Source organism: Thalassophryne amazonica, chromosome 2 (genome assembly GCF_902500255.1).
Source record: "Thalassophryne amazonica chromosome 2, fThaAma1.1, whole genome shotgun sequence".
Lineage (NCBI taxonomy): Eukaryota > Metazoa > Chordata > Actinopteri > Batrachoidiformes > Batrachoididae > Thalassophryne > Thalassophryne amazonica.
The window spans coordinates 31,669,993-31,696,846 of NC_047104.1; the positions used below are offsets into that span (position 1 = coordinate 31,669,993).

The window sequence follows — 26,854 nt, forward strand, 5'->3', positions numbered from 1 at the left end:
CATTTGTAGAATTCAGGCGGCTTTTAATGGCTTTCAACAAGTGAGTAACTGAGAAATTGTTTAACAGCTTGGGCATGTTCCAACTTGCCCGTTAAGATTTCCAACGGAGGTGTTTTTCCTGCCGCGACCCCCCGCGGTCGGGTCCAGTCCGACATGCGACTCTGCCCGCACGTTCTTTCATTACAAAATGACCGTTAACAATGGAATGTCCGAATAAACTCCTCATGCCGACTTCTTCTGAAAGTTCTCTGTTCTCTGACGACTTACTGCGTCAACAGAGCCTGAAATGTGGAAGTTTTCAACTTGAAACGGCAAGACGCTGCCGCCTCGAAGCGCAGATCGCCGTCAGGCGCCGTGGACCGTCCTTAAAGCGACACTACCAGACCAAAATCTCTCATCAGCCGTTAAAATTTTTACCGAAAACCAGCTGAATTTATTGAATGGTGTCCACTCAGTTGTGCCTTACAGTTTCGAAAAAATTTTTATCAAACAAAGCAACAGTCTCTGAGCCATTCCTAAACAATGAAAAAAATCGACGAGCGGGTGGACGACTCCTCACTCAAAGACTGCCCACAGGCGAATGACGTAACCGACAGGCGTGAAAAAACTCTCGCATGCCCACGAGGGTTCAAGCATGTCTGATGTAATCACACGTGATTCAAATCCATATGGTTTTTGAAAAAAATAATAAGGTCGGATACTTTTCTAATAGACCTTGTATATATATATATATATATATATATATCACACATTTATTTAAGTGTTATACAGGGGCAGTGAGGTGGCTTAATTGTTAGCACAGTTGTCTCACAGCAAATAAGTTGTAGGATTGCTTCCCACTTGTTACTTTCTGTGTGGAGTTTGCATGTTCTCCCCGTGTTTGTGTGGGTTTCCTCCGGGTACTCTGGCTTCCTCATACATCCAAAGACATGCAGGTTAGGTGAATTGGTGACTCCAACTTGACTGTAGGTGTGTGTGTGCATGAACATGTTTCTCTGTCTACTATATGCAGCCTTGCAATAGACTGACGTCTTGTCCAGGGTGTCCCTCTTCACACACCCTATGACTGCTGGGATAAGCTCCAGCCCCCCCCGGTTACCCTTAATAGGAGTAAGCAGGTATGGAAAATGGATGGATGGATGAAAGTCATATACAGGCCCTTTGGTGTCGGTGTTTATTCTGAGGCATGACAGTCTACGATGGGACACCAGTCCATCACAGCTTACTTTCCAAGGGCAGGACCAACTTACAGCTGGGTGGACTGGGACAAAACACATTAAGTGCCGTGTTCAAGGACACAGATGGGTATTGTGACTGGGACTCGATGCAGACTTAAAGATCCTGCAAATAAACCAACTGGCTTTTAAGGATTTGCAAACCTTAGAACTTTCTGAAAGCCCTTTTATTAAGAAAGAAAACTGACAGCCAGAGAAATGTAAAATTATTTTCCTTTACGTGTGTAGTTCCAAATTTCAGCATCAGCAAATATGAACTTTGAGACAAAAAAGTGAGGAACCAGATGCGTGCAGAAAGTCACTGTACAATACTACTTAGGATGAACTACAAGTATTTGCATACACACAGTGGTTTGCCGACATTTCCATGACAGTTATTTGCATCATTACTCGTCATGCCACACTGATGTTCATACACGGTGGAGACAGTTTCGCCAAACACACCACACTGCCCACAGTCAGCAGTCTGCATCCGTAAGTTATCAGGTTGTGACCAAACATGTCAGAGTCACACCTCTGCTCATCTGGTACTTCTGCGCAGGCTCTCCAGAGTCTGCAAGAAGGAGCGCTGAGCCTGGTCCTCTTCCAGGGTGGAGCAGTCCTCCTCTTCCTCCTCAATGATACCACACTGCATGCAGCGGAGGCGGGGCTCACGCTGTCCAGCTCTGCAGACACAAGACGTGGACAGCGACTGAGGAAACTCCTCCAACACCAGCGGCAGCAGGTGAGCAGGGAGAGTGTCCATGCTGGTCGCCATGGAGAAGAGCCGCTGAAATATGAAGGCAGTGGAGGTCTGCGAGTGTCAAAGCCTCTGCAGTGATTAACTGTCTCCACAGTTTGTACTGCAGGTGATTTTAAAGTGTCCTGAGCAAGATGTAATCAGACAGTTGGAGTGGTGGAAAACTCAGTCCTTTGAAAAACATTTGAGGAATCCTGCCACGCTCCTTTTCTGTCCTTAACTCTGCCGAGAGTCCACAGAGTGAGTGTCAGTCTGAGCGAGCCATGGAGCCAGCACGCAGTGAGCTCGCTTTTATATCCATCTGTGCAACCCACTCATCTCTTGCTTTGGGCATCCCGCCACACGCTGCGCTTTCTACCCTCCTACGTGCTCTGCAATGACACACTTCCGGCAGCTTCCATACCAGTTCACCGGAATAATATCCAAGATACGGTTGGCATGGGAACCTGATGGTAGTGGCAATGTTTGAGGAAAAAGGCAGAATGTGAAAAAACATTTGCATGGACTGTGAAAATGACGAAAACTGTGTAACTGTCAAACGTTGTGCAATATTTGGAGAAAAATGTAAAACTGGAAGAAGTGGACCATCAGACTACAAGTGGATAAATTCTGATTCATGATTAATATTATCTAACAAAACGGGTGTCAAAATCCAACCCCTCATCAGCATTGTGACACCTGGGTAATGGATCAAGTAGGGGACAGACATATGGTGGGGACTGTGAGTGCCCCATGGCCACTATGGTAACCATGAAGGTCCAACAGGAACCTTGCACACGAGACAGCTGTCAGGGCTCTGGTGAAACAAAAAGTCCCCAACGGCGGACCAGGCAGAGGAGGTCATAGCTTGTATCCCAATGGCTACAAAGGTGGACGAAGGCTGTAATAGACCCTCAGACACCAATCGTCTAGGATTTCCCAACCATCATAGCAGGCTATAGATCTGTCAACGACTGTGTGTTTGTTGATGTGGAAGGACATTCCCACAATAAACAAATGCAAGCACAACATCTCCAGACCATCTTCCTCACCACCTAGAGATTGCCACAACCACAATGTAACTCACCGGGTGCAGTCAGAGACTATTGTCACAAAACTCTTCCTTACAATGTCTGAAATCTCAGATAAGGTGAAGCGACGGATGGTGATAACAGTCATAGTCAACCCACAGACCTGCTCCAAAGACCTACAACCATGATCTTGCTACAGATAGTGTCTCTGTGCATCATTCAACTACACAGCGCACTTTGCACAAAGAGATGCTGGATGATGCTGTAATGCAGAGGAAGCCTTTTCTGCGTACATGCCACAAACAGAGTCGCTTGAGGTATGCTAAAGCACATTTGGACAAGCCAGCCTCATTTTGGAATAAGGTGTTGTGGACTGATGAAGCTATTTGGACATAACAAGGGGAGGTATGCATGGCTGACAAAAAACACAGCATTTTAAGAAAAACGCTTGCTACCTACAGTAAAATTTGGAGGTGGTTCCATCATGCTGTGGGGCTGTGTGGCCAGGGCAGGTACTGGGAATCTTGTTAAAGTTGAGGGTTACATGGATTCCAGTCAATATCAGCAGATTCTTGAGAACAATGTTCATCAATCACTGACAAAGTTGAAGTTGCACCGGGGCTGGATCTTTCAACAAGACAATGACCCTAAACACTGCTCAAAATCTACCACGGCATTCATGCAGAGGAACAAGTACAACGTTCTGGAACTCGAATCCCCAGACCTGAATATTATTGAAAATCTGTGGTGTGATTTTAAGCAGGCTGTCCATGCTTGGAAACCAACAAACCTGAGATGTTTTGTAAAGAAAAATGGTCCAAAATACCTTCAACCAGAATCCAGACTCTCATTGGAAGCGATAGGAAGTGTTTAGAGGCTGATATTTCTGGTAAAGGAGGATCTACTTAATACTGATGTTTTTTTCTGTTGGGGTGCCCAGATTTATGCACCTGCCAAATTTTGTTTAAAGAATTATTGCACACTTGCTGTAAATCCTATAAAATTCATTTCACTTCTCAAATATCATTGTGTTTGTCTGCTACATGATATATTTAACTGAAATTGCTGATCCAAACAACCAATGTTTTACAAAGGGAAATCATCAGGGGTGCCCAAACCTTTACATACAACTGTAGCAGGACGACTACTGAACAAAGGGTGCTGGACTGACCTCGAGATGCCATGCCTGAAACTGATGTAGCACACTGCAGTCTGTGTTTGGAATGGATATTGCCGCGGGCACAGGCCCAGCGATGGCATGAGGAATGCTGGATGACCCCTGGTTGTGGCATAACTGCCTGTGTTGACTTCTCATCAAATACATATTCTTTTGTTGTTATATCATGTTTTCGTTTCCTGCTTTCTGTTTCTTCACCTTTGTAAAAACCTTGCAACTGTTAGAATGGTCTAAGCAAAGGGTCACCCCTCTGAGTCTGGTCTGCCTGAGGTTTCTTCCTCAATATCATCAGAAGGAGTTTTTCATTTCTCCTTCTGCTTGTGTGTTTGCTCCAGGGGTTGGTAAAGTTAGACCTTATTTGTGTGGAGTGCCTTGAGGCAGCTTAGTTGTGAGTTGGCGTTATATAAAATTAAATAAATTTAAATTGTAGTTCATCAATAGAAGGTGTAGATGTAGAAGATGTAGATGAGCAGTGTGCTGTCTGTTTCTGTGCGGTTGTAGCCACTGGAGAACAGATAATGAGATCGCAGAGGAGATAATGGAAAAAGCACCGAATTCGGCAGTCATTTTCATATTACTTAGCATATCTGGTCAACTGGCAACTTGAAAATTCTAGATGGCAGCCATTTTCCAAGATCGCCGCCAAAATGCTCTGTTTCATCAATTAAACTATTTATGCCAAATTACACTTTGTTTTATTATATTTTATCATTTATGGTATTTCTGTTTCATTTTGCTTATGTGCCAAATTATTATTACATTTAGTATTCGTTTTCCACCCAGCACATTTAGAAAATGTTCATCTCTGGAAACTATGTACGCCTATTAAAAGGTGTTTAGTGTTGAATATATTGTTTTCATTTTTAATATCTGCAGTCAACATTGTCAAGTGCCAATTCATGCCACAGAGTGCCATATTGTTGTTGGAACATAAAAAATTAAATGGGGCATGCCTTAACCTACAATCTGACACCAAGATCACACAAATCAAATAAGTAACAACATTTTTGTGAGAAAAAAAAATATTTTGCCGTCAGTTTGGTGGCCATCTTGAAATTTGACAGTCTTGGATTTCACAGAAGCTGTAAAACAGATCCATTGTGATAGCAGCATCTTGATGCAAAATATAATTTTTGGTAGGTCGTTTTGGTACGGCAGGATATCCTTGCTCACACACTGGGTCAGATGGATATTTCAGACACTCTTTCTGACCTGGAATACAGCACAATCCAAACACTAGGATTGGACACCAAGCAGAAAGACAAGTGACTTTGCTGAAGAAACTTGAAGTACAAATAGTGTGGTATACTTTTAATAATTGGAACATTTAAAATTGTGACCCCTGTAGGTTATTAGAGATCAACTCCAGGATACCGCCACATCTGAAAATGAACATGACTTAATTTAGAATATGTGTGCCAGATTTCATGTTTTAGTCACAAAATGCACAATCATTTTGCCTTTCTGCTGCTGCACTACAAGGGAACCAGCACAAGAAGCGAAGAGCCGGTGTCACTGACCGAATGGTCCCCTCTAAGAATCGGTCCGCCCTGCCTTCACTGCGCATGCATCATTTGGGACTCCAGTGCTCTGGTTTCCTCCCACATTTAGACATGCAGGTTAGATGAATTGGAAACTTTAGATTTGTCCAGGTCTCTCTTGCAAAAGAGATCTTGATCTCAATGGGACTAACCTGGTTAAAGATTTAATTAAAATATCCCCCCAGATAAAAGTTTTCATTAAAATGAGCTGTAATTTTGTAACATGTTTCAAAAATAAATCAACATTATAATGCTTCACGACTGTGAAATGAAAATGTTAAAATCGAAGGAAAATTTGCAGGGGGTCTGAGGGGTGCAGGCAAATAATTTTGTATCTAATGACACATTTTCGGTGTCTCCTAGAAGAAAAAATCTCAAAATACATGCATATTTAAATGATCCTCGATTCAACCTTTCATTTGACCGAATGATTTTTTTTTTTAAGCCAAATTATGCATTAACTCAGAACATTTATACGACATGAAATTCATGAAGACTAACAAGACTGTTGAAGCATTTCAAAAAACACAGTTAAAGCTTGAAGAATATTTTCAAAATCATGGTAAAATATCAATAAAATAAAATCGAAATCAAATCAATTTTATTTATATAGCGCCAAATCACAACAACAGTTGCCCCAAGGCACTTTATATTGCAAGGCAAAAGCCATACAATAATCACAGAAAAACCCCAATGGTCAAAACGACCCCCTATGAGCAAGCACTTGGCGACAGTGGGAAGGAAAACTCCCTTTTAACAGGAAGAAACCTCCAGCAGAACCAGGCTCAGGGAGGGGCAGTCTTCTGCTGGGACTGGTTGGGGCTGAGGGAGAGAACCAGGAAAAAGACATGCTGTGGAGGGGAGCAGAGATCAATCACTAATGATTAAATGCAGAGTGGTGCATACAGAGCAAAAAGAGAAAGAAACACTCAGTGCATCATGGGAACCCCCCAGCAGTCTAAGTCTATAGCAGCATAACTAAGGGATGGTTCAGGGTCACCTGAACCAGCCCTAACTATAAGCTTTAGCAAAAAGGAAAGTTTTAAGCCTAATCTTAAAAGTAGAGAGGGTGTCTGTCTCCCTGATCCGAATTGGGAGCTGGTTCCAGGCTAAGTGAAATCTTTTAAATTAGTGAGACGCCATTTCCTCTCCAACTTACGGGTTATCTGCTTTAAGCTACGAGTTTGTGAGTTATACCACGAAGTCAGGCACATACCGTATAGCAAAAAAGTCACACTCTTCTGTGAAATTTTCCTTGAACAGCACAATGTCTATTTTCCAGTGAGAGAAATATATATATATATATATATATATATATATATATATATATATATATAAAGAGTTCAGATGCAAAACCCAGTAAGTACTTTTTTAAATGGAGAAAATGCAGTTTGGAAATGCAGACTTTCATCAATTAAATGAAAAGTTTGTTCAAATTGTTACATATTTTGCACACTAATGGTCCCCTTGACAGCCAAGTACATGTTGGCCTCAACTAAAAATTTACGGTTTTGGAGATACTGGTTTTGCATCTGAACTCTTCATATAGAGTAGTGTTCAGAATAATAGTAGTGCTATGTGACTAAAAAGATTAATCCAGGTTTTGAGTATATTTCTTATTGTTACATTGGAAACAAGATACCAGTAGATTCAGAAGATTCTCACAAATCCAACAAGACCAAGCATTCATGATATGCACACTCTTAAGGCTATGAAATTGGGCTATTAGTAAAAAAAAAAAGTAGAAAAGGGGGTGTTCACAATAATAGCAGCATCTGCTGTTGACGTTACAAACTCAAGACTATTATGTTCAAACTGTTTTTTAGCAATCCTGTGAATCACTAAAATAGTATTTAGTTGTATAACCACAGTTTTTCATGATTTCTTCACATCTGCGAGGCATTAATTTTATTGGTATGGAACCATGATTTTGCTCATTTACTAGTGTGCTTGGGGTCATTGTCTTGTTGAAACACCCATTCCAAGGGCATGTCCTCTTCAGCATAAGGCAACATGACCCCTTCAAGTATTTTGACATATCCAAACTGATCCATGATACCTGGTATGCGATATATAGGCCCAACACCATAGTAGGAGAACATGCCCATATCATGATGCTTGCACCACCATGCTTCACTGTCTTCACTGTGAACTGTGGCTTGAATTCAGAGTTTGGGGGTCGTCTCACAAACTGTTTGCGGCCCTTTGACCCGAAAAGAACAATTCTACTCTCATCAGTCCACCACATATTCCTCCATTTCTCTTTAGGCCAGTTGATGTGTTCTTTAGCAAATTGCAACCTCTTCTGCACATCTTTTATTTAACAGAGGGACTTCTTGCGGGAGATTCTTGCAAATAAATTAGCTTCACACAGGCGTCTTCTAACTGTCACAGCACTTACAGGTAACTCCAGACTGTCTTTGATCAACCTGGAGCTGATCAGTGGGTGAGCCTTTGCCATTATGGTTATTCTACTATCCATTTTGATGGTTGTTTTCCATTTTCTTCCACGTGTCTTTTTTTTTTTTTTTTTGTCCATTTTAAAGCATTGGAGATCATTGTAGATGAACAGCCTATAATTTTTTGTACCAGCGTATAAGTTTTCTCCTCTCCAATCAACTTTTTAATCAAACTACGCTGTTCTTCTGAACAATGTCGTGAACGTCCCATTTTCCTCAGACTTTCAAAGAGAAAAGCATGTTCAACAGGTGCTGGCTTCATCCTTAAATAGGGGACACCTGATTCACACCTGTTTGTTCCACAAAACTGACAAACTCACTGACTGAATGCCACACTACTATTATTGTGAACACCCCCTTTTCTACTTTTTTTTAAAACTAATATCCCAATTTCATAGCCTTAAGAGTGTGCATATCATGAATGCTTGGTCTTGTTGGATTTGTGAGAATCTACTGAATCTACTGGTACCTTGTTTCCCATGTAACAATAAGAAATATACTCAAAACCTGGATTAATCTTTTTAGTCACATAGCACTACTATTATTCTGAACACTATTGTATATAAAAGAACAGAATTGAAATCCTGTCTGCTCAGACAACAGCAATCTGTGCCCCTCTAGCTTCCTCCCTCTCTCGCAAATCTGCCTATCCATTGTGTGCTCTACAATTACATGAAAAAAGTGCTGTAGTACAACCAGAAGGAGCTCATACACATTAATCATATCACACTTTCTACATGTTAATTTGTTGATGGTCCCTGAGCTCCGGTTTCGCAGCTGACTGCACATCAAGATCAATGTAATCTACAAAGAATGGAGGACGTCTTATTTGGGGGAAAAATGGTTTTGGTGAAATGTACTTTGTCTGTATTACGTTTGTAAAGAGGTGTCATTTGATTTAAAACAGTAATTCACTTTGAAGTTAGTGATTCTGGAATGACCCATCTTTCCAATGTTGCTATACATATATATACATACATATACATATATATATACATACATATACATACATATATATACATACATATATATACATACATATATATACATACATATATATATATAATATATATACATATATATACATACATACATATATATACATACATATATATACATACATATATATACATATATATACACATATATACATATATATATATATATACATACATATATATATATATACATATATATATATATATACATACATATATATACATACATATATATATACATATATATACATACATATATATACATACATATATATACATACATATATATACATACATATATATACATACATATATATACATATATATATATATATATACATATATATACATACATATATGTACATATATATACATATATATATATATACACATACATATATATATATACACATACATATATATATATACACATATATATATATACGAGGGCTGTCAATAAAGTAGCAATCCTTTTTATTTTTTTCAAAAACTATATGGATTTCATTCATGTTTTTACGTCAGACATGCTTGAACCCTCGTGCGCATGCGTGAGTTTTTCCACGCCTGTCGGTGACGTCATTCGCCTGTGAGCACTCCTTGTGGGAGGAGTCGTCCAGCCCTTCGTCGGAATTCCTTTGTCTGAGAAGTTGCTGAGAGACTGGCGCGTTGTTTGATCAAAATTTTTTCTAAACCTGTGAGACACATCGAAGTGGACACGGTTCGAAAAATTAAGCTGGTTTTCAGTGAAACTTTTAACGGCTGATGAGAGATTTTGAGGTGATTCTGTCGCTTTAAGGACTTCCCACGGTGCGAGACGTCGCTCAGCGCTCTCAGCCGCCGTCGTCAGCCTGTTCAAGCTGAAAACCTCCACATTTCAGGCTCTATTGATCCAGGACGTCGTGAGAGAACAGAGAAGTTTCAGAAGAAGTCGGTTTCAGCATTTTATCCGGATATTCCACTGTTAAAGGAGATTTTTTTTAATGAAAGACGTGCGGACGGGTCCGCGCGTCTCGCACCGTGGGAAGTCCTTAAAGCGACAGAATCACCTCGAAATCTCTCATCAGCCGTTACAATTTTCACTGAAAACCAGCTTAATTTTTCGAACCATGTCCACTTCGATGTGTCTCACAGGTTTAGAAAAAATTTTGATCAAACAAAGCACCAGTCTCTCAGCAACTTCTCAGACAAAGGAATTCCGACGAGGGGCTGGACGACTCCTCCCACAAGGAGTGCTCACAGGCGAATGACGTCACCGACAGGCGTGGAAAAACTCACGCATGCGCACGAGGGTTCAAGCATGTCTGACGTAAAAACATATGAATGAAATCCATATAGTTTTTGAAAAAAATAAAAAGGACCGTAACTTTATTGACAGCCCTCGTATATATATATATATATATATATATATATATATATATATATATATATATATACATACACACAACCCCTGGCAAAAATTATGGAATCACCGGCCTCGGAGGATGTTCATTCAGTTGTTTAATTTTGTAGAAAAAAAAGCAGATCACACACATGACACAAAACTAAAGTCATTTCAAATGGCAACTTTCTGGCTTTAAGAAACACTATAAGAAATCAAGAAAACAGTTACTTTTTTAGACCAAGCAGAGGAAAAAAATATGGAATCACTCAATTCTGAGGAAAGAATTATGGAATCACCCTGTAAATTTTCATTCCCAAAACTAACACCTGCATCGTATCAGATCTGCTCATTAGTCTGCATCTAAAAAGGAGTGATCACACCTTGGAGAGCTGTTGCACCAAGTGGACTGACATGAATCATGACTCCAACACGAGAGATGTCAGTTGAAACAAAGGAGAGGATTATCAAACTCTTAAAAGAGAGTAAATCATCATGCAATGTTGCAAAAGATGTTGGTTGTTCACAGTCAGCTGTGTCTAAACTCAGGACCAAATACAAAAAACATGGGAAGGTTGTTAAAGGCAAACATACTGGTAGACCAAGGAAGACATCAAAGCGTCAAGACAGAAAACTTAAAGCAATATGTCTCAAAAATCCAAAAATGCACAACAAAACAAATGAGGAACGAATGGGAGGAAATTGGAGTCAACGTCTATGACTGAACTGTAAGAAACCGCCTAAAGGAAATGGGATTTACATACAGAAAAGCTAAACGAAAGCCATCATTAACACCTAAACAAAATAAACAAGGTTACAATGGGCTAAGGAAAAGCAATCGTGGACTGTGGATGACTGGATGAAAGTGATATTCAGTGATGAATCTCAAATCTGCATTGGGCAAGGTGATGATGCTGGAACTTTTGTTTGGTGCCGTTCCAATGAGATTTATAAAGATGATTGCCTGAAGAGAACATCTAAATTTCCACAGTCATTGATGATATGGGGCTGCATGTAAGGTAAAGGCACTGGGGAGATGGCTGTCATTACATCATCAATAAATGCACAAGTTTACGTTGATATTTTGGACAATTGAAAGGATGTTTGGGGATGATGAAATCATTTTTCAAGATGATAATGCATCTTGCCATAGAGCAAAAACTGTGAAAACGTTCCTTGCAAAAAGACACATAGGATCAATGTCATGGCATAGGGTCAATGTCAACGAGCAGATCTGATTTGATGCAGGTTTTAGTTTGGGGGATGGAAATTTACAGGGTGATTCCATAATTTATTCCTCAGAATTGAGTGATTCCATATTTTTTTCCTCTGCTTGGTCTAAAAAAGTAACCGTTACCGACTGTCACAATCTTTTTTTCTTGATTTCTTATAGTGTTTCTTAAAGCCAGAAAGTTGCCATTTGAAATGACTTTAGTTTTGTGTCATGTCTGTGATCTACTTTTTTTCCACAAAATTAAACAACTGAATGAACATTCTCCGAGGCCAGTGATTCCATAATTTTTGCCAGGGGTTGTATATATATATATATATATATATATTTATTTATTTATTTATTTTTTTCTTCCTTTACATGAGGGACAGTAACTTCAGTTTACGGGAGATATTAAGGGTCCACGCCAGAGATCGGCTTCTTGGGCTGCTTCTAATGATGAACGAATAAAAACTCTGGTGTGAAATGGTGGTCTTTTCTTGCTTCTTGTCGCAACAATAGAAAAGAGTCTTGTTTAGCGACTTTAATCAGCAGAAAGACGAGTCACGATAGACATCTATAAATGGCTCAGATGGAGGTTGATGAATAAATTGTGGACTCTGATTCTGAATCAGAAGCAGTGAAGGAAGGAGGGATCATACGCGATTGGTTCAGAGCAGGATGGTCCCACTTCATGCTAGATCCACTAACTTGCTGATGAAACAAATGTGCGCCGGTCAGACAGCATTTTGGTGAGGGGGAAAAAAACCTGATCATAAAGTGTAACGGAACGTACTGTAGAAATGTAGTAAAATGTAACAGTAAAAGTCTAAAGTACGCACTACTGATTTTACTTAAGTACAGATACATAAAAAAATGGACTTAAGTATTGTAACAAAGTATTTGTATATTTGTACTTCGTTACATTCCTTCTTTTAAAAACTTCATAGCAAATGATGAAATGAACCATGTGGACAGAGCGTACTGATAAAATGGAAAGGGAAAAATCTTTACACTGTGCCGTAAAACGGTCTTCAGTATTGTAAATAAAACTTGTAAGATGGTGTAAAACACAGAACACTTTTCGATAGGCATTTTCCAAATTCCGTGATGATCACAATTACAGATCATTGGCAGTGTATAACATGACCCCACCCCCCTGACGAAATCCACGGATTTCACAACCTTGAATGCTTGAATTTCAGTAGAACCTAAATTTTGTTAGTTTTGTAAAATTTTAAAGGCCATATAGCTTTAAGATTTTTTATTTTTTTTTTGCATTGTTGTGGTGTACTTTTATTGCTGGAGTTTATTTTCTTTTGTGCTTTGATTCCTGGGAAAATTCAATATAAATAATTAAATGCAGGATTTTTTGGTATTGAAGTTGCACAGGACAAGGGCCTCCCAAATTAGTACAAATAAATAATGAAATAAAATAAGTGAAATGATTCATGTCCAGGTTTTGACAGAGGTGAGTGTCCCCATCCATCATTAACATTTAAGAAGTTCAGTCTGTTTTTTTTTTTTCAGGGCATCTCCTGGGAACCAGTGTGTGTGTGAAACACATTTACTATGTTAAGAAGATAAAGAATCACCACTCACAATATATTTATTTAATGTTTAGCTTTAGCAAACAAACCGATCCATCCTGGAATGATTCAAATTGATCCCACATTAAAGGATGGAAATCCAGATTTTTTATTTTTTTTTAAACCTCAACTCTGGTGTATGTCTTGTTTCGTTTTGCTTTTTGTAGTTGGTTATGCTTTAATTTGCAGGTTAATGTTCTGTTAAGTGAAGCTGAACTCATAACGAAAAGTGCACCACTTGTTCGGTGTTTGAGCAACTTTGACCAGATTGTGCTTCGCCTCATCCATGGAAGCATCTTGAAGGAGGCAAAGCTGAGATGTTGGACAGAAGTCATGGCATCTTCTGTGAGTCCTTGATGGTGGTTGGACAGGTTCTAAACTCTCTGGCTGATGGTCTATCCCTGCTTCTGCTTCTTGAGATAACGAGCGCGCTGGGACAAACCCATCCCCATCAAGTGGCTGCTGAGGAGCCAAGCAGGAAGCAGAGCCGTGGTCACCCAACCCTGAAGGAAAGGGAAACAACACCATCAGCCAGCTGCATTTAAAGGAAGAAAAAATAAACATATTAAAACATATAAAATAAACATTATTAATACTCAAACCACGAGAACCGCATCTGGGAAATCAAAATATCCAAACAGCATTCAAACAGGGTGCATGCTGGGAACATGTTACACACGAGCTATAGGTAGGTTATCGGATGAAAAATACTTCTTTCCATTCCGTTCCGGTAAAATTGGTCTAAATGAGCTTTAAGCAATAATTTGTTAAAAACACACAAAAGCACCATTTCACAGAGTTCAACTCAAAACGTCTGCACAACAGCGAGACATAAATGCAAGAAAAAATATATTTTCACTGAGAAGCGAAACACCACGTGAGCCGTCTCGACCAATCACTGCTCAGCTTTCACATCATAGCAGCGTGTAAACAAAATTTGATTGCCAAGGTACATTAAGAGAATATTTTGTAATATTTTAGAGCTCATTGTTAAGGGAGTACTTGAAAGGGCCTGTTTACCTGCTTAAGGGTTCTTCCTTTACATGAACATGGATGCTTATGGTCACTGTACAGAGCAGAGAACATACATACATGTACATTTGGTATGTTTTTGGGAGGGAGTGGCAAGATGGCGCCTGTGTGTTTGGCATGCCGTCAGCCCTGTCTATACCACTCGTCGCGTTTTTTGTTATTTGTAGCCATTTCTCTGGCTCTGTGTGTTTTGCCGAGACATCTCTGCCTTGGTTGTGTATAATCGTCAGTCTCTCTTGGAAATTAATGCTCTTTATGAGCCGCTGCTGTTGTCTGGGTCAGGGGCCCCGCCCTGCTCTGCCACCTGTGCTCGCGGAGGTCCCGCTGCACCTGCTCCGTTTTCCTTGCGCTCCTCTCTGGAGGAGGCGCTTTAGAAGGTGCGGAAAGCGGAGCGGTGCGTTGGTGAAAGTTCTACCTGGCAGCCTTCACTAGAGGGTCTGATCCTCGCCTCCTCTGGGATGGACAATATTTTTGGGCGTGGGAGTGCGCGCTGCGTACAAGAGGCTGGTGGATTCGTCCTGTTGTTCCTGGACTGTCCTCTCCGATGACTGGACCGGCTCCGCTAAAGCTGTGCCCATTTTTGCCGCAGCTTCCTGTTGCTGCCTCTCAATGGGCTGCGGAGTTTTTACGCTGGTGCTGTCGTCTGTGGGCTCACAGACGCGGTGTTTCACCTGAGCTCCTTTGGCCACTGAGACACGCTGCATCACTGGCTGCTGAGGAGCTGAATTTCCGCATGACTTAGTTTGGGTCTCATTAACATCAGTTCATTGTCTCTGAAGTCACTGCTGGCGAATGACTTAATTGTGGATTATCACCTGGATATGCTTGGGTTATGTGAAACCTGGTTTAAATCCACAGCTGTCCTTCCTCTGAATGAGGCCTGCCCACCGGCGTACACTTTTAGTCACGTTTCACGTGACGTGAGGAAAGGCGGGGGTGTTGCTTTTATTTATAAATCCAGGTTTACTTTATTAACTGTGGGGGGTCATGAATATAATTCATTTGAGCATCTGATTCTCTGTTATGCCAGTGATGCTAAGTACCGTCAGGGTCATAAAACTGGAAATCAGCTATGTTATATTGTCACTGTCTATAGGCCTCCTGGCCCATATTCTGATTTTTTAGATGAATTTGGTGCATTCATCTCTAGTCTTTCAACTAGTGCAGACAACATTTTGATTATTGGTGATTTTAACATTCATATCAATAAGACCTCTGATCCCCTTAGTAAATCATTTATGGAAATCATGGATGCATTAGGATTTCAGCATGGATTTGGTTCTTGCACGTGGCCTTGCTGTCACAAATATCGACATCCTGCCTCTTGCATCAGCGGTCACTGACCACTCGCTTATTAGGTTTACAATTACGTTGATGCCTTTAGTGGAGCAACAACCTTGCCTATCATTGCGGTGACATATTAAACCTTCAACTTGGACTGAACTCGAAGCGAGACTACCAGAAATCTTAACTTCAAGCTTGATGAATTTTCAGTCAGTAGACAGTCTTGTGGATAGCCTGAATTTAGTGCTAAAAACCACACTTGATAAGACTGCACCTCCTCTATTAAGGTCATGCCTTCCCAAGGCACAGATGCCTTGGCTTAACAGTTATTTGTGTGACCTTAGGCAGAAGGCTAAAGGGTTGGAACGGAAATGGCGTAGTTCCAAACTAGAGGTGTTCCACCTTGCGTGGCGTGAAGCTATTTTAGATTATAAGCATGCTTTATTGCAGGGGTGGCCAAGTTCGGTCCTCGAGAGCCACATTCCTGACACTCTTAGTTGTCTCCCTGCTCCAACACACCTGAATCCAATGAAAGACTCATTAGCAGACTTTTAATGAGCATTTCATTGGATTCAGGTGTGTTGGAGCAGGGAGACAACTACGAGTGTCAGGAATGTGGCTCTCGAGGACCGAACTTGGCCAGCCCTGCTTTATTGGCTACGAAGCAGGCCTATTACTTTGAACTGATCAACAAAAACAAGCATAACTCAAAGTTTTTGTTTGATACGGTGGCATTTCTTATTTGTCAACAGCCACCTGTTGGTCATTCTCCCTTTTCAGCACAGGACTTTCTGGACTATTTCGAAAAGAAAACAGAAGATATTAGGTTGAGCACATCTCAGCATACTTTGGTCCAGTCATTGTATCCAGCTATTGAGGTGGAGGTTACCACTGAGGTGTTATCTAGATTCAGGGAATTTAATAGTATTTCACTAGGTGTGCTGACGAAACTCGTGATGTCTACTAAAAGCACAACTTGTTTATTTGATCCTATACCAACAAAACTGTTTAAGGATCTTTGGCCCATTCTTGAGCCGACTGTGCTGGAAATTGTTAACCTTTCACTAAACTCTGGATCTGTTCCAAATTGTTTTAAATCTGCAGTGGTTAAACCACGACTCAAGAAATCTAATCTTGATCCTGGTGTATTGAAAAATTATAGGCCGATATCAAGTCTATCATTCTGTTCGAAAATTCTGGAAAAGGTGGTTTCACGGCAGCTTGTGGAATCTTACTGAGAATGATCTTTTTGAGCCACTGCAGTCTGCTTTTAGAAAACATCACTCCACAGAAACAGCACTCATTAAAGTAGTTAATGATCTTCTGCGAGCAATGGACTCGGATGGTGTTGCTGGATCTCAGTGCTGCGTTTGACACCGTTGATCATTATATTCTACTTGATATAGCTGACTGAGTCGTCATCGTCAGAGAGCTGCGTGTCGTCACTAGAGAGCTGCGTGTCGTCAGAGCGAGCTGCAAAAAGTTTGTACCTGAGTTTTCAGAGGTGGTGTTTGTAGTTGCCATCTGCCACGCCGGTGTTTGCCAACCCGGACAGTGGGAATACCACCTCAACCGGCAACTTAGCCCCGCGACTGGACAGCAACAACGTCCGAGGCCCGCCCAACGTGGTGAATTCACTGAGGCCACGCGCTGCGTCATTAAAGCCGCGCGTCACGAGTGCCGCTTCCCCGAGGCCTCGTGCAGCCACTGCGGATCCATCAGCGCGGAAACACCGAGGCCGCGCGGCACCAGCGCAGTGCAGATCCATTCCGGTGACAAACAACGCAGGCTGTTAACATCGGCAATCGTCAAGCTGCCCATAAGCCGACCATGTGGCCTAAGAAGGTTCTGACAGCGGAGGAAGGTGACGATATTAAAAAATCTCTGGACTTTCTATCAGAGGAGATTTCTGTTGTGAAGCAGCAACAGAAATCAATCATGTATCTGGTGGAGGAGGTGAAGGCATTACGGCTCTAGAACGCCGAGAAAGACAGGCATCTGGTGCAGCTGGAAAATAGAGTGGCTGAATTGGAGCAGTACACCAGAATCAACGACGTCATCATCACAGGTCTTCACATCAAACCACGGTCCTACGCACGGGAGGTAACAGATGAGAGCGGAAGGGATCCCAGTGAACATGAGGTCAGCTCTGTGGAAAAACAGGTTGTTGATTTCCTCCTATCTAAAGGTATAGAAATGGATTTAAATAACATTGAAGCGTGCCAACCTCTGCCCCGGAGAAATGACGGTGATAAACGAACCGTCATCATGAGATTCATCAACAGAAAACACAAAACAGCACTGTTAAAACAAGGAAGAAAACCGAAAGGGACAAACGTATTCATCGTAGTATGCCTCTACTGGTGGTTGGCTCTCACTGCGGTATTGTATCACTTCCTGTTCCGGAGCACAGCGGTGTTTTGCTGTATCTGTTAGCTGTTTAATCTGCGCAGTTAGATTGATCTAGTTATCTAGATTACGATTTGTTTCCCAGTGTAATCTTTAAGTGCCTTAACTAAAGCACTCCTTCTGCTGAATCACCTCTAAATTATTTACACATTATTCACTTTGCGTGTTTTTAGGAATCCGCTAGCTTAGCATAGCTACTAGCTCTTAGCCGATTTAGCATGGCGGCTTCTCCTGTCTCTCCCGCACTTTTCTGCTCTGGGTGTGAAATGTTTAGTTATTCCTCAGCCTCCTTTAGCAGTAACGGTACTTGTAATAAGTGTAGCTTATTCGTAGCTTTGGAGGCCAGGCTGGGCGAATTGGAGACTCGGCTCCGCACCGTGGAAAATTCTACAGCTAGCCAGGCCCCTGTAGTCGGTGTGGACCAAGGTAGCTTAGCCGCTGTTAGTTACCCCCTGGCAGATCCCGAGCAGCCGGGAAAGCAGGCCGACTGGGTGACTGTGAGGAGGAAGCGTAGCCCTAAACAGAAGCCCCGTGTACCCCACCAACCCGTTCACATCTCTAACCGTTTTTCCCCACTCGACGACACACCCGCCGAGGATCAAACTGGTTATTGGCGACTCTGTTTTGAGAAATGTGAAGTTAGCGACACCAGCAACCATAGTCAATTGTCTTCCGGGGGCCAGAGCAGGCGACATTGAAGGAAATTTGAAACTGCTGGCTAAGGCTAAGCGTAAATTTGGTAAGATTGTAATTCACGTCGGCAGTAATGACACCCGGTTACGCCAATCGGAGGTCACTAAAATTAACATTAAATCGGTGTGTAACTTTGCAAAAACAATGTCGGACTCTGTAGTTTTCTCTGGGCTCCTCCCCAATCAGACCGGGAGTGACATGTTTAGCCGCATGTTCTCCTTGAATTGCTGGCTGTCTGAGTGGTGTCCAAAAAATGAGGTGGGCTTCATTGATTGGCAAAGCTTCTGGGGAAAACCTGGTCTTGTTAGGAGAGACGGCATCCATCCCACTTTGGATGGAGCAGCTCTCATTTCTAGAAATCTGGCCAATTTTCTTAAATCCTCCAAACCGTGACTATCCAGGGTTGGGACCAGGAAGCAGAGTTGTAGTCTTACACACCTCTCTGCAGCTTCTCTCCCCCTGTCATCCCCTCATTACCCCATCCCCGTAGAGACGGTGCCTGCTCCCAGACTACCAATAACCAGCAAAAATCTATTTAAGCATAAAAATTAAAAAAGAAAAAATAATATAGCACCTTCAACTGCACCACAGACTAAAACAGTTAAATGTGGTCTATTAAACATTAGGTCTCTCTCTTCTAAGTCCCTGTTGGTAAATGATATAATAATTGATCAACATATTGATTTATTCTGCCTTACAGAAACCTGGTTACAGCAGGATGAATATGTTAGTTTAAATGAGTCAACACCCCCGAGTCACACTAACTGTCAGAATGCTCGTAGCACGGGCCGGGGCGGAGGATTAGCAGCAATCTTCCATTCCAGCTTATTAATTAATCAAAAACCCAGACAGAGCTTTAATTCATTTGAAAGCTTGACTCTTAGTCTTGTCCATCCAAATTGGAAGTCCCAAAAACCAGTTTTATTTGTTATTATCTATCGTCCACCTGGTCGTTACTGTGAGTTTCTCTGTGAATTTTCAGACCTTTTGTCTGACTTAGTGCTTAGCTCAGATAAGATAATTATAGTGGGCGATTTTAACATCCACACAGATGCTGAGAATGACAGCCTCAACACTGCATTTAATCTATTATTAGACTCTATTGGCTTTGCTCAAAAAGTAAATAAGTCCACCCACCACTTTAATCATATCTTAGATCTTGTTCTGACTTATGGTATGGAAATAGAAGACTTAACAGTATTCCCTGAAAACTCCCTTCTGTCTGATCATTTCTTAATAACATTTACATTTACTCTGATGGACTACCCAGCAGTGGGGAATAAGTTTCATTACACTAGAAGTCTTTCAGAAAGCGCTGTAACTAGGTTTAAGGATATGATTCCTTCTTTATGTTCTCTAATGCCATATACCAACACAGTGCAGAGTAGCTACCTAAACTCTGTAAGTGAGATAGAGTATCTCGTCAATAGTTTTACATTCTCATTGAAGACAACTTTGGATGCTGTAGCTCCTCTGAAAAAGAGAGCTTTAAATCAGAAGTGCCTGACTCCGTGGTATAACTCACAAACTCGCAGCTTAAAGCAGGTAACCCATAAGTTGGAGAGGAAATGGCGTCTCACTAATTTAGAAGATCTTCACTTAGCCTGGAAAAAGAGTCTGTTGCTCTATAAAAAAGCCCTCCGTAAAGCAAGGACATCTTTCTACTCATCACTAATTGAAGAAAATAAGAACAACCCCAGGTTTCTTTTCAGCACTGTAGCCAGGCTGACAGAGTCAGAGCTCTATTGAGCTGAGTATTCCATTAACTTTAACTAGTAATGACTTCATGACTTTCTTTGCTAACAAAATTTTAACTATTAGAGAAAAAATTACTCATAACCATCCCAAAGACGTATCGTTATCTTTGGCTGCTTTCACTGATGCCGGTATTTGGTTAGACTCTTTCTCTCCGATTGTTCTGAGTTATTTTCATTAGTTACTTCATCCAAACCATCAACATGTTTATTAGACCCCATTCCTACCAGGCTGCTCAAGGAAGCCCTACCATTATTTAATGCTTCGATCTTAAATATGATCAATCTATCTTTGTTAGTTGGCTATGTACCACAGGCTTTTAAGGTGGCAGTAATTAACCATTACTTAAAAGCCATCACTTGACCCAGCTATCTTAGCTAATTATAGGCCAATCTCCAACCTTCCTTTTCTCTCAAAAATTCTTGAAAGGGTAGTTGTAAAACAGCTAACTGATCATCTGCAGAGGAATGGTCTATTTGAAGAGTTTCAGTCAGGTTTTAGAATTCATCATAGTACAGAAACAGCATTAGTGAAGGTTACAAATGATCTTATGGCCTCGGACAGAGGACTCATCTCTGTGCTTGTTCTGTTAGACCTCAGTGCTGCTTTTGATACTGTTGACCATAAAATTTTATTACAGAGATTAGAGCATGCCATAGGTATTAAAGGCACTGCGCTGCGGTGGTTTGAATCATATTTGTCTAATAGATTACAATTTGTTCATGTAAATGGGGAATCTTCTTCACAGACTAAAGTTAATTATGGAGTTCCACAAGGACCAATTTTATTCACTTTATACATGCTTCCCTTAGGCAGTATTATTAGACGGTATTGCTTAAATTTTCATTGTTACGCAGATGATACCCAGCTTTATCTATCCATGAAGCCAGAGGACACACACCAATTAGCTAAACTGCAGGATTGTCTTACAGACATAAAGACATGGATGACCTCTAATTTCCTGCTTTTAAACTCAGATAAAACTGAAGTTATTGTACTTGGCCCCACAAATCTTAGAAACATGGTGTCTAACCAGATCCTTACTCTGGATGGCATTACCCTGACCTCTAGTAATACTGTGAGAAATCTTGGAGTCATTTTTGATCAGGATATGTCATTCAAAGCGCATATTAAACAAATATGTAGGACTGCTTTTTTGCATTTACGCAATATCTCTAAAATCAGAAAGGTCTTGTCTCAGAGTGATGCTGAAAAACTAATTCATGCATTTATTTCCTCTAGGCTGGACTATTGTAATTCATTATTATCAGGTTGTCCTAAAAGTTCCCTAAAAAGCCTTCAGTTAATTCAAAATGCTGCAGCTAGAGTACTGACGGGGACTAGAAGGAGAGAGCATATCTCACCCATATTGGCCTCTCTTCATTGGCTTCCTGTTAATTCTAGAATAGAATTTAAAATTCTTCTTCTTACTTATAAGGTTTTGAATAATCAGGTCCCATCTTATCTTAGGGACCTCGTAGTACCATATCACCCCAATAGAGCGCTTCGCTCTCAGACTGCAGGCTTACTTGTAGTTCCTAGGGTTTGTAAGAGTAGAATGGGAGGCAGAGCCTTCAGCTTTCAGGCTCCTCTCCTGTGGAACCAGCTCCCAATTCAGATCAGGGAGACAGACACCCTCTCTACTTTTAAGATTAGGCTTAAAACTTTCCTTTTTGCTAAAGCTTATAGTTAGGGCTGGATCAGGTGACCCTGAACCATCCCTTAGTTATGCTGCTATAGACGTAGACTGCTGGGGGGTTCCCATGATGCATTGTTTCTTTCTCTTTTTGCTCTGTATGCACCACTCTGCATTTAATCATTAGTGATCAATCTCTGCTCCCCTCCACAGCATGTCTTTTTCCTGGTTCTCTCCCTCAGCCCCAACCAGTCCCAGCAGAAGACTGCCCCTCCCTGAGCCTGGTTCTGCTGGAGGTTTCTTCCTGTTAAAAGGGAGTTTTTCCTTCCCACTGTAGCCAAGTGCTTGCTCACAGGGGGTCGTTTTGACCGTTGGGGTTTTACATAATTATTGTATGGCCTTGCCTTACAATATAAAGCGCCTTGGGGCAACTGTTTGTTGTGATTTGGCGCTATATAAAAAATTGATTGATTGATTGATTGATCAATGAACATCTCATCAAACGGAATGCCGACATCGCCAGGAAAGTACGCTTCTTAAAGAAACAGGGAAAAATCCAGCACACATGGACTTCAAACTGTAAAATATTCATCAAACTGAACGGATCACCAGAACAAGCAAAGGTTATGGCAATAAGGAACATCGAGGAGCTGGACAAATATGAACAATAGGTATGAGGACTCAAACACATCACAGCACCATGATGCAGACTGGAGCAACCCACTCATCCACATCATCTACACCCGGAGACAAGAGAGACATAATGACTAAGGATAATGATTTGTTTATTTCTGCCCAGGAGCTCTGTCTAGATACATTTAATTATAATAACTCTGCTAACCACCCCTTCGAATCTGAAAATGATCCTGATACCTTTTTCAGTGAGAATATTGTGAGACAGTGCAAATGTTTTACAGAAGAACAATTCAAAAATTATAAAATCAATTATGAAGATTTTTCAATTATACATTTCAACAGCAGAAGTCTTTCTCGTAATCTGTCCACTATTAATGATTGTTTGAAAACATCCAAAAAATGTTTTTCAGTTATTGCAATTTCAGAAACATGGTTAAATGAGGATAATAAAGATCTGGTATATCTTGATGGTTATGAATTGTTCCTGGTTAATAGGCAGACGAGAAGGGGCGGAGGCGCTGCATTGTTTGTAAGGTCAGATTATAACTGTAAACTCATTAAAAACATGTCATTTACAGTGGACATCATCATGGAATGTGTTACCATAGAAATTACATCTATAAACTCCAAAAACATAGTTGTTAGTTGCATTTACAGAGCTCCTGGGACAAATATTGACACCTTTGAAGACATTATCTTAGGAATGTACAACAAAATCAACAGAAATAAGCATTTATTTGTCTGTGGAGATTTCAATATAGATTTTTTAAACCCTCACAATCATCCACAAATTACCTCATTTATAAACACCTTGTACTGTTTAGGACTGTTTCCAACCATCATTCATCCTAGCAGAATAACTATGGATACAACAACTCTCATTGACAATATTTTAACTAACGTTATATCCGGTAATCTTAGTGGGGGACTACTGGTCAGTGATATCAGTGATCACTTGCCAGTTTTCTCAGTCTTTGCATTGGAGGGTTGTTGTATGTATCGAAGCAATATCAAATTCATGAGTAGAAAAGTAACACCTGAAACAATTGATAATTTAAGGGAGGATTTATCAAGTCAGAATTGGTCAGATGTTTTTGTTGATGATGTTGACAGGTCATATGATGCTTTCATTTCCATTTTTTCCAGTTTGTATAATAAACACTGTCCATTTGTTGACAAAATATATAGAAATCAATATAGCAACAAACCATGGATAACTAAGGGGCTTCAGAGGGCATGTAAAAAGAAAAACGTACTATATAAACATTTCATAAAACTACGAACTAAGGAAGCTGAAAGTAAGTATAAAACATACACGCAACAAAAATATAAACGCAACACTTTTGGTTTTGCTCCCATTTTGTATGAGATGAACTCAAAGATCTAAAACTTTTTCCACATACACAATATCACCATTTCCCTCAAATATTGTTCACAAACCAGTCTAAATCTGTGATAGTGAGCACTTCTCCTTTGCTGAGATAATCCATCCCACCTCACAGGTGTGCCATACCAAGATGCTGATTAGACACCATGATTAGTGCACAGGTGTGCCTTAGCCTGTCCACAATAAAAGGCCACTCTGAAAGGTGCAGTTTTGTTTTATTGGGGGGGGATACCAGTCAGTATCTGGTGTGACCACCATTTGCCTCATGCAGTGCAACACATCTCCTTCGCATAGAGTTGATCAGGTTGTCAATTGTGGCCTGTGGAATGTTGGTCCACTCCTCTTCAATGGCTGTGCGAAGTTGCTGGATATTGGCAGGAACTGGTACACGCTGTCATATACGCTGGTCCAGAGCATCCCAAACATGCTCAATGGGTGACATGTCCGGTGAGTATGCCGGCCATGCAAGAACTGGGACATTTTCAGCTTCCAAGAATTGTGTACAGATCCTTGCAACATGGGGCCGTGCATTAGCCTGCTGCAACATGAGGTGATGTTCTTGGATGTATGGCACAACAGTGGGCCTCAGGATCTCGTCACGGTATCTCTGTGCATTCAAAATGCCATCAATAAAATGCACCTGTGTTCTTCGTCCATAACAGACGCCTGCCCATACCATAACCCCACCGCCACCATGGGCCACTCGATCCACAACATTGACATCAGAAAACCGCTCACCCACACGACGCCACACACGCTGTCTGCCATCTGCTTGAACAGTGTGAACCGGTATTCATCCATGAAGAGAACACCTCTCCAACGTGCCAAATCAATCAATCAATCAACTTTTTTCTTATATAGCGCCAAATCACAACAAACAGTTGCCCCAAGGCGCTCCATATTGTAAGGCAAGGCCATACAATAATTATGAAAAACCCCAACGGTCAAAACGACCCCCTATGAGCAAGCACTTGGCCACAGTGGGAAGGAAAAACTCCCTTTTAACAGGAAGAAACCTCCAGCAGAACCAGGCTCAGGGAGGGGCAGTCTTCTGCTGAGACTGGTTGGGGCTGAGGGAAAAAACCAGGAAAAAGACATGCCGTGAAGGGGGGCAGAGATCGATCACTAATGATTAAATGCAGAGTGATGCATACGGAGCAAAAAGAGAAAGAAACAGTGCATCATGGGAACCCCCCCACAATCTACGTCTAAAGCAGCATAACCAAGGGATGGTCCAGGGTCACCCTGATCCAGCCCTAACTATAAGCCTTAGCGAAAAGGAAAGTTTTAAGCCTAATCTTAAAAGTAGAGAGGGTATCTGTCTCCCTGATCTGAATTGGGAGCTGGTTCCACAGGAGAGGAGCCTGAAAGCTGAAGGCTCTGCCTCCCATTCTACTCTTACAAACCCTAGGAACTACAAGTAAGCCCGCAGTCTGAGAGCGAAGCGCTCTAATGGGGTAATATGGTACTACGAGGTCCCTAAGATAAGATGGGACCTGATTATTCAAAACCTTATAAGTAAGAAGAAGAATTTTAAATTCTATTCTAGAATTAACAGGAAGCCAATGAAGAGAGGCCAACACGGGTAAGATATGCTCTCTCCTGCTAGTCCCCGTCAGTACTCTAGCTGCAGCATTCTGAACCAACTGAAGGCTTTTTAGGGAACTTTTAGGACAACCTGATAATAATGAATTACAATAGTCCAGCCTAGAGGAAATAAATGCATGAATTAGTTTTTCAGCATCACTCTGAGACAAGACCTTTCTGATTTTAGAGATATTGCGTAAATGCAAAAAGGCAGTCCTACATATTTGTTTAATATGCGCTTTGAATGACATATCCTGATCAAAAATGACTCCAAGATTTCTCACAGTATTACTAGAGATCAGGGAAATGCCATCCAGAGTAACGATCTGGTTAGACACCATGCTTCTAAGATTTGTGGGGCCAAGTACAATAACTTCAGTTTTATCTGAGTTTAAAAGCAGGAAATTAGAGGTCATCCATGTCTTTATGTCTGTAAGACAATCCTGCAGTTTAGCTAATTGGTGTGTATCCTCTGGCTTCATGGATAGATAAAGCTGGGTATCATCTGCGTAACAATGAAAATTTAAGCAATACCGTCTAATAATACTGCCTAAGGGAAGCATGTATAAAGTGAATAAAATTGGTCCTAGCACAGAACCTTGTGGAACTCCATAATTAACTTTAGTCTGTGAAGAAGATTCCCCATTTACATGAACAAACTGTAATCTATTAGACAAATATGATTCAAACCACCGCAGCGCAGTGCCTTTAATACCCATGACATGCTCTAATCTCTGTAATAAAATTTTATGGTCAACAGTATCAAAAGCAGCACTGAGGTCCAACAGAAGAAGCACAGAGATAAGTCCACTGTCCGAAGCCATAAGAAGATCATTTGTAACCTTCACTAATGCTGTTTCTGTACTATGATGAATTCTAAAACCTGACTGAAACTCTTCAAATAGACCATTCCTCTGCAGGTGATCAGTTAGCTGTTTTACAACTACCCTCTCAAGAATCTTTGAGAGAAAAGGAAGGTTGGAGATTGGCCTATAATTAGCTAAGATAGCTGGGTCAAGTGATGGCTTTTTAAGTAATGGTTTAATTACTGCCACCTTAAAGGCCTGTGGTACATAACCAACTAACAAAGATAGATTGA

General features: G+C 40.9%; 1 protein-coding gene and 1 long non-coding RNA gene across 2 annotated transcripts in view; one reads left to right on the forward strand and one right to left on the reverse strand.

Moving 5' to 3' along the window:
* Window positions 1-5,318: 5,318 nt before the first annotated feature.
* Window positions 5,319-21,268, forward strand: LOC117523243. The gene is made up of 3 exons (XR_004564453.1): window positions 5,319-5,450; window positions 12,428-12,431; window positions 21,258-21,268. It is a non-coding gene; the product is annotated as an uncharacterized LOC117523243 (long non-coding RNA).
* Window positions 13,249-26,854, reverse strand: part of hsd17b12b (hydroxysteroid (17-beta) dehydrogenase 12b) — a 132,667-nt gene continuing 119,061 nt past the window's right edge. The window contains exon 11 of the mRNA XM_034184696.1: window positions 13,249-13,839. Coding sequence (XP_034040587.1) covers window positions 13,732-13,839 — 108 coding nt within the window. The 3' untranslated portion in view covers window positions 13,249-13,731. The remainder of the gene's footprint in view (window positions 13,840-26,854) is intronic.